Source organism: Prionailurus viverrinus, chromosome D1 (assembly GCF_022837055.1).
Source record: "Prionailurus viverrinus isolate Anna chromosome D1, UM_Priviv_1.0, whole genome shotgun sequence".
NCBI lineage: Eukaryota > Metazoa > Chordata > Mammalia > Carnivora > Felidae > Prionailurus > Prionailurus viverrinus.
In genome coordinates this window covers 45,696,527-45,711,238 of record NC_062570.1, presented here as the reverse complement: position 1 = coordinate 45,711,238, position 14,712 = coordinate 45,696,527, and the positions used below count along the sequence as shown (strand labels likewise).

The window sequence follows — 14,712 nt, the reverse complement described above, 5'->3', positions numbered from 1 at the left end:
GGAGACAGAAAATGTATTTGAAGTAATAATAGCTGAAAACTTCCCAAATCTTGCTGGGGGAGGGGGTGGGGGCGGGGCGGGGAACAGAGATCCTGATTCAGGAGCCATATAGATCCCCCAACAAATTCAACCTAAGGAGGTCCACACCAAGACACATCATAATTAAAATGATACAAAAAAATAGTGATAAAAAAAGAATTTTAAAGATTACAAGAGCAAAGGAGACAGTTACATACAAAGGAAATCTGTTAAGGCTATCAGCTGATTTTTTAACAGACGCTTTGCACACCAGAAGGTACTGGCATGATATATTCAAAGTGCTCATAGTGAAATGTCTTCAGCCAAGAATACTCTATCCAGCAAAGCAGTCATTAAGAATAGTAGAAGGAGTTTCTCAGACAAAAGTTAAAAGAATTCATGACGACTCCACCAGCCCTACAAGAAATGCTCAGGGGGACTTTGTAAAAGGAAAAACAAAAACCGTAAGTAAGAGTGAGAAGAAATGAGAAGTACACAAACGAAAATAAAAACAGAAAGTATATCTAAAAATCAGTCAAGAGAAGCACAAAATCAAAGGATGTATGATACCAAATATCTGAAATGTGGAGAGGAGAGGAGTAAAGAATGAGTTCAAAAGTAAGCAACCATCAGCTTAATATAGACTCATATGCAGAAGGTGTTATGTATAAACCTAATGGTAACTACAAATCAAAAAGCAGTAATAGATTTGTAAAAAATAAAGAGTAAGGAATCCAAGTATTTTTCTATAAAAAGCCAAGAAATCATGAAAGAAGAGAGCAAGAGAAGAAAGGAACAGAGAGGAACTACAAAACAACCATAAAATATGTAACAAAATGGCAATAAATAATTGCATACCAATAATTACTTTGAATGTAAATGGATTAAACATTCCAGTCAGAAGACATGGATGACAGAATGGATAAAAAAGCAAGACCCATCTATATGCTTCCTATAAGAGACTCATTTCAGACCTAAAGACACATGCAGACTGAAAGTGAAGGGATGGAGAACCATTTATCATGCAAATGGAAATGAAAAGAAACCTGAGTACCAACTTATATTGGACAAAATAGACTTTAAAACAAAGGCTTCATGAAATTAGGGACAAAGAAAGACAATGTGTAATCAATCATAAAAAGCAGAAAATCTCCAAGGAACTATAGCTTTGAATATCAGACCAGATGGACCTAACAGATATATTCAGACCATTCCATCCTAAGACAGCAGAATACAGATTCTTTTCAAGTGCACATGGAACGTTGTCCAGAATAGATCCCATTTTAGGCCACAAAACAATTCTCAACAAATTCAGAAAGATTGAAGTAATAAAATACATCTTTTCTGAGCACAACACTATGAAACTAGAAATCAACCACAAGAAAAAACATGGAAAGCACATAAATACACGGAGGTTTAATAACATGCTATTAAACAATGAATGGGTCAACCAAGAAATCAAAGATGAAATTAAAAAATACTTGAAGACAAATGAAAATGCAAACACAACAGTCCAAAATCTGGGATATAACAAAAACTGTTCTAAGAGGGAAGTTTATAGCAATACAGGCCTACCTCAGAAGCAAGAAAAATCCCAAGTAACCTAACCACACATCTAAAGGAACTAAAGAAAGAACAACAAACAAAACCCAAAACCAGCAGAGGGAAGGAAATAATAAAGATTAGAGCAGAAAAAAACAAAATAAAAACTAAAAATACCAACAAAACAGCTCAGTGAAACCAGGAGCCAGTTCTTTGAAAAGATCAAAAAATTGATAAACCTTTAGCTATATTCATTTAAAAGAGAGAGAGAGAGAGAGAGAGAGAGAGAGAGAGAGAGAGAGAGAAAGAGGACTCAAAACAATAGAATTCGAACTGGGAGAGATAACAACCAACACCACTGAAATACAAAAGGTTGTAAGAGAATATTGTGAAAAATTATATGCTAACAAATGGGACAACCTAGAGGAAATGGATAAATTCCTAGAACATATAAACTGCCAAAATTCAATCAAGAAGAAATAGAAAATTTGAACAGATTGATTACCAGCAATGAAATTGAATCACTAATCAAAAAACTCCCAGCAAACAAAAGTCCAGGACTAGATGCCTTCACAGATGGATTACACCAAACATTTAAAGAAGAGTTAATACCTATTCTTCTCAAACTATTCCAAAAAATAGAAGAGGAAGGAAAACTTCTTAATTCATTCTACGAAGCCAGCATTACTCTGGTACCAAAACTAGATAAAGACACTACAAAAAAAGAGAACTACAGGCCAATATCTCTGTTGAACATAGATGCAAACATCCTCCACTAAATATTAGCAAACCAAACCCAATGATACTTTAAAAAATCACGCACCACAGGGGCACCTGGATGGCTCAGTCGGTTAAGTGTCTGACTTCAGTTCAGGTCATGATCTCACAGTTCGTGACTTTGAGCCCCGCATCGGGCTCTGTGCTGACAGCTTAGAGCCTGGAGCCTGCTTTGAATTCTGTGTCTCCCTGTCTTTCTGTTCCAACCCTGCTCATGCTCTGTCTCTCTCTCTCCTTCAAAAATAAAACATTAAAAAAAAAAACTAAAAAAATCATGTACCACAATCCAGTGGGATTTTTTCCTGGGATGCAAGAGTGGTTCAGTGAGATTCATCATATCATTAAAAGAAGGGATAAAAAATCATTTCAATAGATGCAGAAAAAGCATTTTCTAGAGTAGAAGATCCATTCATGATAAAAAAAAAAACTCAAAAAATAGGATTAGAGGGAACACCACAACATAGTAAAGGCCATATATGAAAAACCCACAGCTAATATTTCACTCAGTGGCAAAAAATGGAGAGCGTTTTTCCCCTAAGGTTAAGAACAAGATGGGGAAGTCCACTCTTCCCGCTCATATTTAACAAGTACTGGAATGCCTATCCATAGCGATCAGAAAAGAAGAAGGAAGAAAAGGCATCCAAATTGGTAAGGAAGAAATAAAACTTTCACTATTTGCAGGCAACATGATACTATATATAAAAAACCTTAAAGACTCCATCTAAAAACTACCAGAATTGATAAATGAATTCAGTGAGGTTGTAGGATACCAAATCAACATACAGAAATTCATGGTATTTTTATTTACTAATAGTGAAGCAACAGAAAGAAAAGTTAAGATAGCAATCCCATTTATAGTTGCACCAAAGGTAATAAAATACCTAAGAATAATTTTAACCAAGGAGGTGAAAGACTTGTATTCTATAAAATACAGAATACATATTTTTAGAAAACTATAAGACTTGTATTCTATAAAATATAGAATACATATTTTTAGAAAACTATAAAATGTTGGTAAAAGATATTTAAGATGACACAAACAAATAGATGACACAAACTGATGCTCATGGGTCAGAAGAATAAATATTGTAACAGTGTCCTTACTGCCCAAAGCAGTCTACAGATTTAATGCAATCCCTATCAAAATATCAACAACATTTTTCACAGAACTATAACAAATAGTCCTAAAATTTGCATGGAACCACAGAAGACCCCAAATAGCCAAAACAATCTTGAAAAAGCAAAGCAAAGCTGGAGGTGTCACAATTCCAGACTTCAAGTTATTACAAAGCTGTAATAATCAAAACAGTATGGTACTGGCACATAGATCGTTGGAACAGAATAGGGAGCCCAGAAATAAGCCCATGTTTATATGGTCAATTAATGTTTGAGAAAGGAGGAAAGAATACACGATGAGAAAAAGCCTCTTCATAAATGGTGTTGAGAAAACTAAACAGCAACATGCAAAAGAATGAAACTAGACCACTGGCTTACACCATACACAAAGATAAATTCAAAAGGACCTAAATGTGAGACATGAAACCATAAAAATCCTAGAAGAGAGCACAGGCAGTAACTTCTCTGACATCGGACATAGCAACTTTTTCTAGATTTGTCTCCCAAGGCAAGGGAAGAAAAAACAGAAACAAAACTGTTGCGACTACATCAAATAAAAAGCTTCTGTACAGCAAAGGTAATAATGAACAAAACTAAAAGCTTACAGAGTGGGAGAAAATATTTGCAAGTGACATATTTGATAAAGGGTTAGTATCCAAAATACTAAGAACTTATATAAAGAACTTATATATAAAGAACTTATATATAAAGAATATAAAGAACTTATATATAAAGAATATAAAGAACTATATATAAAGAACTTATATATAAAGAATGTAAAGAACTTATATAACTCAACACCCAAAAAACAAATAATTCAATTAAAAAGTGGGCAGATGAGAGGCACCTGGGTGGCTCAGTTGGTTGAATGTCCGACTCTTGGTTTCCACTCAGGTCATGATCTCAGGTTCATGGGATCAAGCCCTGCATCAGGCTCTGTGCTGACAGTGTGGAGCCTGCTTAGGATTCTTTCTCCCCCTCTCTTTCTGTCCCTTCCCCGCTTGTGCTCTCTCTCAATATAAATAAATAAAGATTTTTTAAAAAGTGAGCAGACGACATAAACAGACATTTCTCCAGAGAAGACATCCAGATGGTCAACAGATACATGAAAAGATGCTCACATCACTGATCATCAGGGGAATGCAAATCAGAACCACAATGAGATATCACCTCACACTTGTCAGAATGGCTAAAATCAATAACACAAGAAACAAAAGGTGTTGGTGTTCCTATTTCTCCAAATAGGAACCCTCTTGCACTGTTGGTGGGAATGCAAACTGGCACAGCCACTTTGGAAAACAGTATGGAGATTCCTCAGAAAGTTAAAAAATCGAGCTACCCTACAATCTAGTAATCACAGTACTGAGTATTTGCCCCCCAAAATGGAAAAACATTAATTTAAAGGCATACATGCACCCTTATGTGTATTGCAGCATTACTTACACTAGCCAAATTATGGGAGCAGCCCAAGTGTCCATCAACTGATGAGTGAATAGAGAAATGGTATATACATATAATGGAATATTATTTGGCCACAAAAAAGAATGCAGTTTTGCCATTTGCAACAACATGAATGGAGCTAGAGAGTATAATTAATGCTAAGTAGCCAGTCAGAAAAAGACAAATACTATATTATTTTACTCATATGTGGAATTTGGGAAACAAAAACAAATGATCAAAGGAAAAAAAGGAAAGAAAGACAAACCAAGAAGTAGAAACTTAACTAAGCAGAGAACAAACTGATGGTTACCACAGAGCAGGTGGGTTGCGGGCATTGGGTGAAACACATGAAGGGTATTAAGAGTACACTTACCATGATGAGCACTGACGAATGTGCAGAACTGTGGAGTCACTATATTGTACACCTGAAACTAATATGACACTGTATGTTAACTATCCTGGAATTAAAAGAAAAAACTTAGTGGAAGAATTTGTATTATTAAAGAAATGGCTGTCAACATTTACGAAGCATTCAGATTTTTAAAGCTTGTATTTCTAAAGGATAAGATTTTATGTAAATTTTGAAAAATCTTACTTTAAATGATAAGGTACTATCCAAAATGTATTTGTATATTAACAAAGTCAAGTTTGTTTTTTTTTTTTGGTTTTTTTTTTTAAGGTGAAAAATTCTTCACATTGTGCTCTTTTCTTTAGGTTTATTGTAGGGAAGGAAGAAATTCCCACACATTCTTACTCACCAGAAGCGGCATATGCAAAAGTGGAACAGAAGACAGAGAAACATGAGGAAAAGCCAAGAAGAATGAATGTAATTGCTCTAATCAGGAAACTTGTGGATTCAGTGTAAGTTCTTTATCTTGATACTTAGCACACTTTGTCACTGTTTTCTATGATATTTGTACCATGTCAAAGTGTTTTTGTTTTCTTTTCAGTGATGATGTATTTTTTTTTTTGCAAAAAACAATGCATAGAGTTTTATAAAAGGCACATAATAGCAAGTCAATGTTATTTATTATTTTTGTCTGGACTATAGACCATCATATGGTATTTTTAATAGATTTATATGAACTTATAATAGTTTTCTGTGTCTAACTAGGCAGAGTTGCAGGAGGCTGGAATGGGGAACTTCGGGAAACAGATTAATATGTGCTAATCAAATATGCTAAGTGTAGGAAGGAGAAAGAAAAGTTCTGGGAGAGATTCAAGAAGATATAGGTACAAGGAGCAAACCTTAAGTAAAGGGTTTTGTTTTTGTTTTTGCAAGAGTGGAAATGTTCAGGGCGTTAGAAATGGAATAAGATAACTTTATTTGTATATTATGCAAATAAGTCTGAATTTCATACAAATATTTGTATTTCTAGTACAGATATTGAAGAAAATTAACTTAATGATTTAAAATTAGAACATTAGTTAATAAAAATAATGTTGGTAGTGATATTTGAGAGAGTATCGAATGAATAACCAATATAGAAAGTTAGACATCGGTTATAGGAAGCTGAAGTGGGAATCAGAAGACCTATGTTAGACTCTCATTTTACCCCTTGCTGGCTTTGTGACTTTGGGCAAGTGATTTAACCACTCTGGATCCTAAAGTGCTCATCTGTTAACTTGGGTTAATGATCTTTGTTAAAGAATGTTGTATGCATTAAATGAAATAACATGTGAGTGGCCTCACATACGTGAGCACAGTGTAGGTACTCAGAATTTTTACTGAATTTAAAGAGTTTGTCTTCATTTTAGTATAAACCACATGCAGAAGGTAAGAGGCAAGGAAGGAATAACAGATGGCAGGAATAATTGTGGTAGTGAACTTTTTAAAAGAATTTTATGTATATCTTTTTTTCTTGTTTTGATTTTTTCATCATGATAAGTATACTCCTTAATCCCCCATTACCTGTTTCATCCATCCCCCCATTCCCCCATTCACCTCCCCTCTAGTAACCATCAGTTTGTTCTCTATAGTTAAGAGACTGTTTTTTGGTTTTTCTCTTTTTTCCTTTTTTTCCCCTTAGCTCATTTATTTTTTTGTTTCCTAAATTCCACATATGCGCAATATCATATGGCTAAATAATATTGCACTGTGTGTGTACACACATACGCACATACATACATACCACCTCTTCTTTATCCATTCATCGATGAACACTTGGGCTGCTCCCATAATTTGGCTACTGTAAATACCATTGCAATACACATAGAAGTGCATATATCCCTTTGAATTAGTGTTTTTGTAATTTTGGGGTAAATATCCAGTGGTGTGATTGGTAGTGAACTTCTTAAGTAAGTTCAAAATAGTTATGAATCACCTAAGTGGAGAAAAGAGAGAGGGAATCCCTATTCATGGAAATCATGTTCACCAAGAATCAGAGGGAAGTGCAGAGAATGTATTATGTGGATGAATGATACCTTGGGTATCAGAGCTAATCAGGTCGTGGTAGAACTTGTCAGAGTACCCACTGCTGTGAAAGCAGATGCAGGGTAATGCATAAGCAGAGCAGATAAGACAGGAGATGGGGAGTCCAGGTTTTGAGAAGTTTTAAGAACAGACTAAGGAAAGATTAAATGACAGTATAGCTGCTATCAGAATTTAACTTCACTAGCAAAGAGAGTTTAACAATCTCTGTGTAGTTCCAGTAGCACTGGCTGAAGAATGTCTTTGAAGAGGACACTTAGAAGTATGAAGAGTGATGGTTTACATACGGCCACCCTTCTCTGATTTACCTCTTTTAGGCTCCAGCTTTAAGCCCTCAACTTCACATGGCCAGACATGTCCCATCATTCTAATGACATAAGGGCTACGGTCAGTAGGAACTACTGCTGTCATCCTTGTGTATGAAAGGCTGCCTGCATACTCCAGCTGTGGCTCAGAATTGGATTTCCCAAAAGGTTTTGCTAATCAGTTTGCAAATGGAATTAGAGAGACCTTGAGCCAGAATATTACTCTACAAATTATTATCAACAAGAAAGTTAATGTAACCATGAAGATAATTAACTGCAGTCTGCAAGAGTTATAAAGACTACTCATTTTGGAACATGAATTCTTCAGAGGGAAAGGGGGAGAGCTAGACCCATGTTAGATATGTTACTTACTTTTTTAAGCCTCGAGTGAATGTATATATAGTCCTGGAGTCAGCATCTTCAGTGTCTTGAACAGTAGTCTTCCTTGCAGAAAGGTTTACTAAACACAAGAGGACCAAGTGGTTTGTAGTCAAATCACAAATAACCTACTTTTGAATTCCCACATGATCTATTTCTATATTTATTTTTAAAATTGAATTTTGAATTCTAATACTCTATCATGTTTCTTTTCCAGATGTTTTCTTTCAAATATAATTAAGTATACATTCCAGTAACCTGAGCACTTTCCATTATGATTTTTGCTCAAGTACTGACTTCATGGATGATTTATGACTGTTATGCTCTACAGTAAGCAACTTAAAGCTTCCAAAAGATTTGGCAGAGTATAGAGATAATATATACATATTTTTCATACTTAGTCACAAATATTTACCAATGTTTTTTCTGTTCCACATTTAAGTATTTTGACTGCAGTCACATATTTTATGCACTGTGTCAAATGCTGAACTGCAAAGAAAAAAAAATCTGTTATATTTGCTTTTTTATGTCCCAAGAAACCAAAAGATGTATGCATTTAAATACAAGTAGGTAATATTTTCTCCTTTTTAGGTTACAGAGTTTTAAGCACATATATACACATACACACATATAAACACATAATTTGTTATTTGTGTTTTATTTCAGATGTAAGCATGGACCAAGGCATAGATGTTGCAAACACTATGAAGATAATTGCATCTCTTATTGCATTAAAGTAAGTATATGAAAGTATCACTTTATTCGCTGCAGGAAATATGTATAGAAATAACTTTATAATTAAAACATGATTTCAAAGTAAATGGAAAAATTGACAGTAATTGCTATTATGCTTTGCATTTGACTTGAGAAATAAGGAATTTGTGAAAATTAGGTAACAATTTAGCTTTTAGTATTCACTTACCAGATCCTTTGTTAAATAATTTTAAAATCCGCTTATTTAAAAATTAGTGTTAAAATTTCAAAGCAGAAGAGAAGCTGAAGCAACCATAGCAAAAAAGACAGAAAAAGAAAGTTATTAAAATTTGTACTTTGTAATGTATTCTCACTAGAATACATTTTAGATCAAGGTCCCTGGAGTATGCTGTGTACTAGTGGGTGAGCAGTCTCATACATACACTGTGCACAAGCTGGTACAGTGGCATTTGGTGTTGGACTTGTAAAGTTGTTACGTTTTTTAAGGCATGGATGTAACTGGAGCATGTCCACAGTTGCTCTATATGAAGGAAGTTAGCTATGCCCACTGGCATAAATTCTTCACTCCGTAATAGTGTAGTAGAGTGTCTCTCCTCGCCCATCCCCCATTCTGTGCCTGTCATCCCCCCATCCTCCATTGCCACCAACTCTGGGATGGAAGTTATTTTAATTGCAGTTAGTCTGGCACAGGTGGCACCATCTGCTACAAGTTCTTTGGTTGTGGATGGGGCTCTCACAATCCTGATACTTCAAAAAGTTTATGTTCTTTCTTACAATGTCTTATCCCCACTCAGTTGATGATGAGAAGAGCAGAGTTGTACAGCATCCCCAACAGGTAGCCTTCCGGGGGAGCCTCGGTGGCTCAATAGGTTAGGTGTCTGTCTTCAGCTCAGGTCATGATCTCACAGTTCGGTTTGTTGGTTCAAGCCTTGCGTTGGGCTCTGTGTTGACAGCTTGGAACCTGGAGCCTGCTTTGGATTCTGAGTCTCCCTTTCTTTCTGCGCACCCCCCCCCCCGCCTCAAAAATAAATTTAAAAAGGTTAAATTTTTTTTAAATAATAATAATAATAATAATTAAAAAAAAAAAGACAGCCTCTCAGCAGTCATTCTGGGAGAGAGGGATTGTATCACATTAGTGCTTATGAACATGAGTGCCTGTGATCTAATGTTGATGGTGGCATTTGCCTAAGCCAACACTTACCTTAGAGTCCCCAAGGATATGACCAGAGGTTAAAGCAGTAGAGTGTTTTTTCACTTGTGCAGTGGTTTCTGATACACTGCTTCTAAATCTGATTTTCTGCCCCACTTTTAAAATGGGGAGGAGAGCAACGTTGCTGGCAGCCTCAGGGTCTGCCAGCTCCCAGAGAGTCATTATTTCCTCCAACTGGACGTACTGCTAATTCAAGGGAAGACTTCAGGAGGGTAACTAAGAGAAATATTCTGATTAAATCAGATGTATTTGATAAAGTTTGGGAAGAGGGGAAGTGATATTAAAAATTATCTGGGAATGTTATGGAGAATTACTGAGGATTGAATAAATCTAGTCATTGTGTCAGCAAATGTGTACCAACACTGTAAACTTGGCAATTTTCATATAAATTGGAGTAATATGTCTGTGAATGTAAAATTATTTGGAGACCTGTAGGTGAGGAATTTACACCATAAATATAGTAAATATATTTTGACAGTGTACCTCATTATTCCATCAGCTTAGTTACACCACATGTTAAATCATATCCCTGAGGAAATATACAAATTACTTTCCCCTCAACTCACTATGCTCCATTCACACTTTTTGTTGATTCCTCATACCTGCCAGTCTCTGTTTTGTCTTTGTGCTTTCTGTCCAAGCTATCTGAAATGTTTTCATCATGCCAGCTCCTCTTTTCTGTCTGTTTAAATGATACATCCTCCATCGCTTTCCCTTATCACCCAATTTAATATAGGCTGCCTGTTAATTTCCCTCCTAGAGTCTTGATTATTTCCTGCATAAACTTACACTAATCTGTAGTTATTTTGTTTGTTCACTGACTTATGTGCTCCTCCTCATGAGCATGAAACTTCATAAACATTCATAAACATGAATTTTTAAAATACTTTTCTTTTAGATAGCATTTGGTTTTGTGCTAATAAGAATTTTTCAGTCTGTCAGTAAGAAGTGATGTTTAAATTTCATTTCCTTAAATACTGAAATGAAATTGACCAGCACTAGTCATCCTCTCTGTTCTTTTTTGCCCTGTAAAGAGTTGGAGGTGCCCTGTAAAGAGTTGGAGGGAAAATGTTGGCAGCAAGTATGCCTTTGTAGTGCATTTGCTTTTTCAAGTTTTGCTTAGTGTACCTTAAAAGCTACTGATTCTTAGAGATGTTTTGGCCTGACACAGTTGAGCATAGAAATAAAAACCTAGGTATAATTTTTTTTTCTGGAAAATTCTTTTAACCTGATCATTTAAAAAGTTGATACCAAAGGTCTAAAAATAAAGTTATTTTTTTCTGCCAAAAGAATTCCTACTTACACCAGTTATTAAGAAGAGTACACTATTGGGGCACCTGGGTGGCTCAGTCAGTTAAGTAAGTGTCTGACTTTGGCTCAGGTCATGATTTCGTGGTTTGTGAGTTTGAGCCCCATGTGGGACTCTGTGATGACAGTTCAGAGTCTGGAGCCTGCTTCAGATTCTGTTTCCCTCTCTCTCTGCCCCTCCCCCACTCACACTCTATGTTTCTCAAAAATAAATAAACATGAAAAAAAAAAAAAGAAAAAAAAGAAAAGTACCCTGTTAAAATTTCCAAAACACATTGGTTTTGTAAACTATTTTTTTGGAATTTCATTGCTTTTGTTCCTAAAATTCAGTTGTGGTTTAGGAATCATAAATCCTGGTTATTGTTAACAGAATGTCAAGAAATGGAAGTTTGTTGCATAGACAAGTTTGGCCAGTGCTTGTGAGACTTCCTAGGTTTTGAAAATCAAAGAAAGTGTAATCACTGAAAAATTTTACCCTTATTTTAAGGTAATTGTTTTAAAATTATTTGAGGTCTTAGGACTTAATTTTGAAAATGCTTTGATATAAACTTGTGTTATTTATTTATTTATTTTTGAGTTCTGTTTTGATTCTAAACCAGTAAAATTTATATCTGTCAGACTTAAATATTTGGATGTAAATCAGAATTTTATCCCAATTTTCTCTAGGGTTTCATCAGAATGTTTAGCGTGGGATACTTGATCCAGTGCTGCCTCCGAATTCCCTCTGCATTTCGGCATCTGTTTACACAGCCATCCCGGCTATTTTCTCTCTTCTACAATAAAGAAAACTTCCAGCTCGGAGCTTTTCTGGGCTCTTTTGTTAGTATATACAAGGTAAGGCTTTCAGCAGAGGAGAGAAAAATGGGAAATAAATAACATGGCTATTATTAGAATGAGATATGGCCTTAACCCATCTATCATTTTTTAATGCTTCTTTCTGTTGTATTCATAAATGTTTTAATGTCTCCAAGTATATATACAATATATATTGGGAATTGAGGTTGGAAAAATTTCTTTTAAAATGTTATTTAATGTGCTTCAAAGTGTGGATATATTTGCATTTATATATAATATGAAAGATTTTCAAAGACTTACTTTTTTTTCAGTAATGTAGATACTGAAAAATTTTAACTTATATTTCTAACATCAAAAATGATATTAATATATCTGGTCTCTTTGTTTTTCTTGATCATACTTACTGAACATAACATATGTTATTAATTTAAACATATTTCAGACCCTTTTAGCTGATATCAACACTTGATAGAGCCAGTAAAGATTTTTTGTTGTGACTTATGTAAGAAATGACTTGTTATCCCTCTTTGATATACTCACTATTCCTATTACACTCTCTCAAATAACCATTGTTAACATTCTTCCACCGTTTTTGCATGTTCCTATAAACATACCAGCACATGTATAAGCACACCTAAACACATATGTAAGGATCATCCATGACATAGTATTCTGAAATTTTAAGTAATGGCCTTTTGTTTAATGGGGATCACTCATATATAAGTCATACTACTGACATTTTATTAAACATCTAAAATTTAGACTATAAACCTAAACGTAGTTTCCAAATGGTAAAATATGTTAACTAAGGTTGACTATATGCAAACACACACACATTGTTTTTAAATTGAAAATAATAATAATAATAATAGTGCAGGGAAACTTGAATTCTGGAGTCATTTTGGGTAAGATGGTTATGTATCATTTTATGTAAAAGTTTATTTATATAAGGTACATATAGGGGAAGTATTTTTAAACGGAAAGGAGAACAGTAGTAGCAAATGGTAAGCTATAGTTAATTACTTGTTATGAAATATTACTAATATTGAAAATATTTTCAATAGTTTTGATTAGGAAACATTACTGTCTTTGAATATACAAGAGTTAAATAGGACAGAATATTTGTAACTCTATATGTTCATATTCTTTTTCATTTCTTATGTCGTAGTGTTTATGTTTATTCTTAACATAAACCCTAAGTGTCGCATGTGGATTGTCTCCCAACATTTTTATCCCAAATTGGTTATTCTCCACCATCCAGCATATATATCTCAGAGCATGTTTCATTTGTTTGCTTTAATTTCTGTTACTATTTATTTGCTCAGGTAATACAAACTAATGGTATTAAACTATAGAAAAATACAACCGGGTCAGAAAATCCCTTATAAAAAAAATGGTACAGTGTGTTCCAAAGCCATATGGGATTTAAAATAAAATTGTCAATGCCATTAACGTCTTTATAAGGATGTAATTGGGAGAAGGGCAGAGCAGCAATTCATATTTCTTCAGTGTCTTCTCAGGGAATGGACTCTTTTTTCATTTTGTAATGTTCTTCTTTATTTCTGGTAATATTCCTTGCTCTGAAGTCTACAATGTATGATATTAATATGGCTATTCCAGTTTTCCTTTGATTATATTTGATAGTACATTGTTTCTGTCCTTTTACTTTAGTCTTAACTGTGTCTTCAGTTTAAAGGTTGATTTTTTTAGATGACATGTAGTTGGTTCTTCCTTTTTTATCCAATTTGATAATCTCTGTCTATTAATTGGTATGTTTAAGCTATTTACATTTAATGTACTTTTTGATAATGGTACAGTTTAAATCTACCTCTTGCTAATTGTTTTGTATTTTTTCCATTGTTTTTTTTCCTTTTTATTCCTCCTGGATTTTAAAAAAAAATTTATGTATTTAGTTTTTTATTTTTGTTTTTTGTATTTTTGTATTCTATCTTCACTCTTGGCTTACTATTTATACCTCTTTTTTAATTCAGTGACTGCCTTAACATTTATAATAAGCATTTTAAATTCATCAGTTTTTGTTTTCAAATATTATGCCACTTCATGTATAGTGTATGACTCTTAGAATACTATACCTCAAATTCCTCCTTCTCATCCTTTGTGGTATACATTTATCTTTTCATGTGTTATAAACCCCATGATCTATTGTTACCATTTTTGTTTTAGACCAGGAGTCAGAAAACGTTTTCTGTAATTGGCTAGATGATAACTGTTTCAAGCTTTGTGGCTGATACGGTTAGTCTCTGTCATAACTACTCTACTCTGCTGTTGTAGTGTGAAAGCAACCATAGACAATATATAAATAAAGGAGCATAGTTATGTTCTTTTTTTTAAAGTTTATTTATTTATTTTTCAAAGAGAGAGAGAGCACAAGTGAGGCAAGGGCAGAGAGAGGGAAGAGAAAGAGAATCCTAAGCAGGCTCTGCACTGTCACCCCAAAGCCCAACACGGGGCTTGAACTCATGAGCTGTGAGATCATGACCTGACCCAAAGTCAAGAGTTGGACGTTTAACCGACTGAGCCACCCATAGCTATGTTCTAATAAAACTTTGTCACACTTCAATTAGAATTTCATTTTATTTTTACATGTCTCAAAATATTACAATTTTATTTTATCCATTGAGAAGTGTAAAAACATTCTTAGCTCATGAACCACATAC

The 14,712-nt window shown here is 34.3% G+C and overlaps 1 protein-coding gene across 5 annotated transcripts in view; it reads left to right on the top strand.

Moving 5' to 3' along the window:
- TMEM135 (transmembrane protein 135) overlaps nt 1-14,712 on the top strand; it is a 449,569-nt gene that overhangs the window by 313,473 nt on the left and 121,384 nt on the right. For all 5 annotated transcript variants that reach the window (XR_007156343.1, XM_047878352.1, XM_047878354.1 and 2 more), the window contains 3 exons: nt 5,608-5,754; nt 8,674-8,743; nt 11,906-12,073. Coding sequence is in view for 4 of the 5 variants with exons in the window: in XM_047878352.1 (XP_047734308.1) it covers nt 5,608-5,754; nt 8,674-8,743; nt 11,906-12,073 (385 nt within the window). In the remaining variant the exon portion in view is untranslated. The remainder of the gene's footprint in view (nt 1-5,607; nt 5,755-8,673; nt 8,744-11,905; nt 12,074-14,712) is intronic.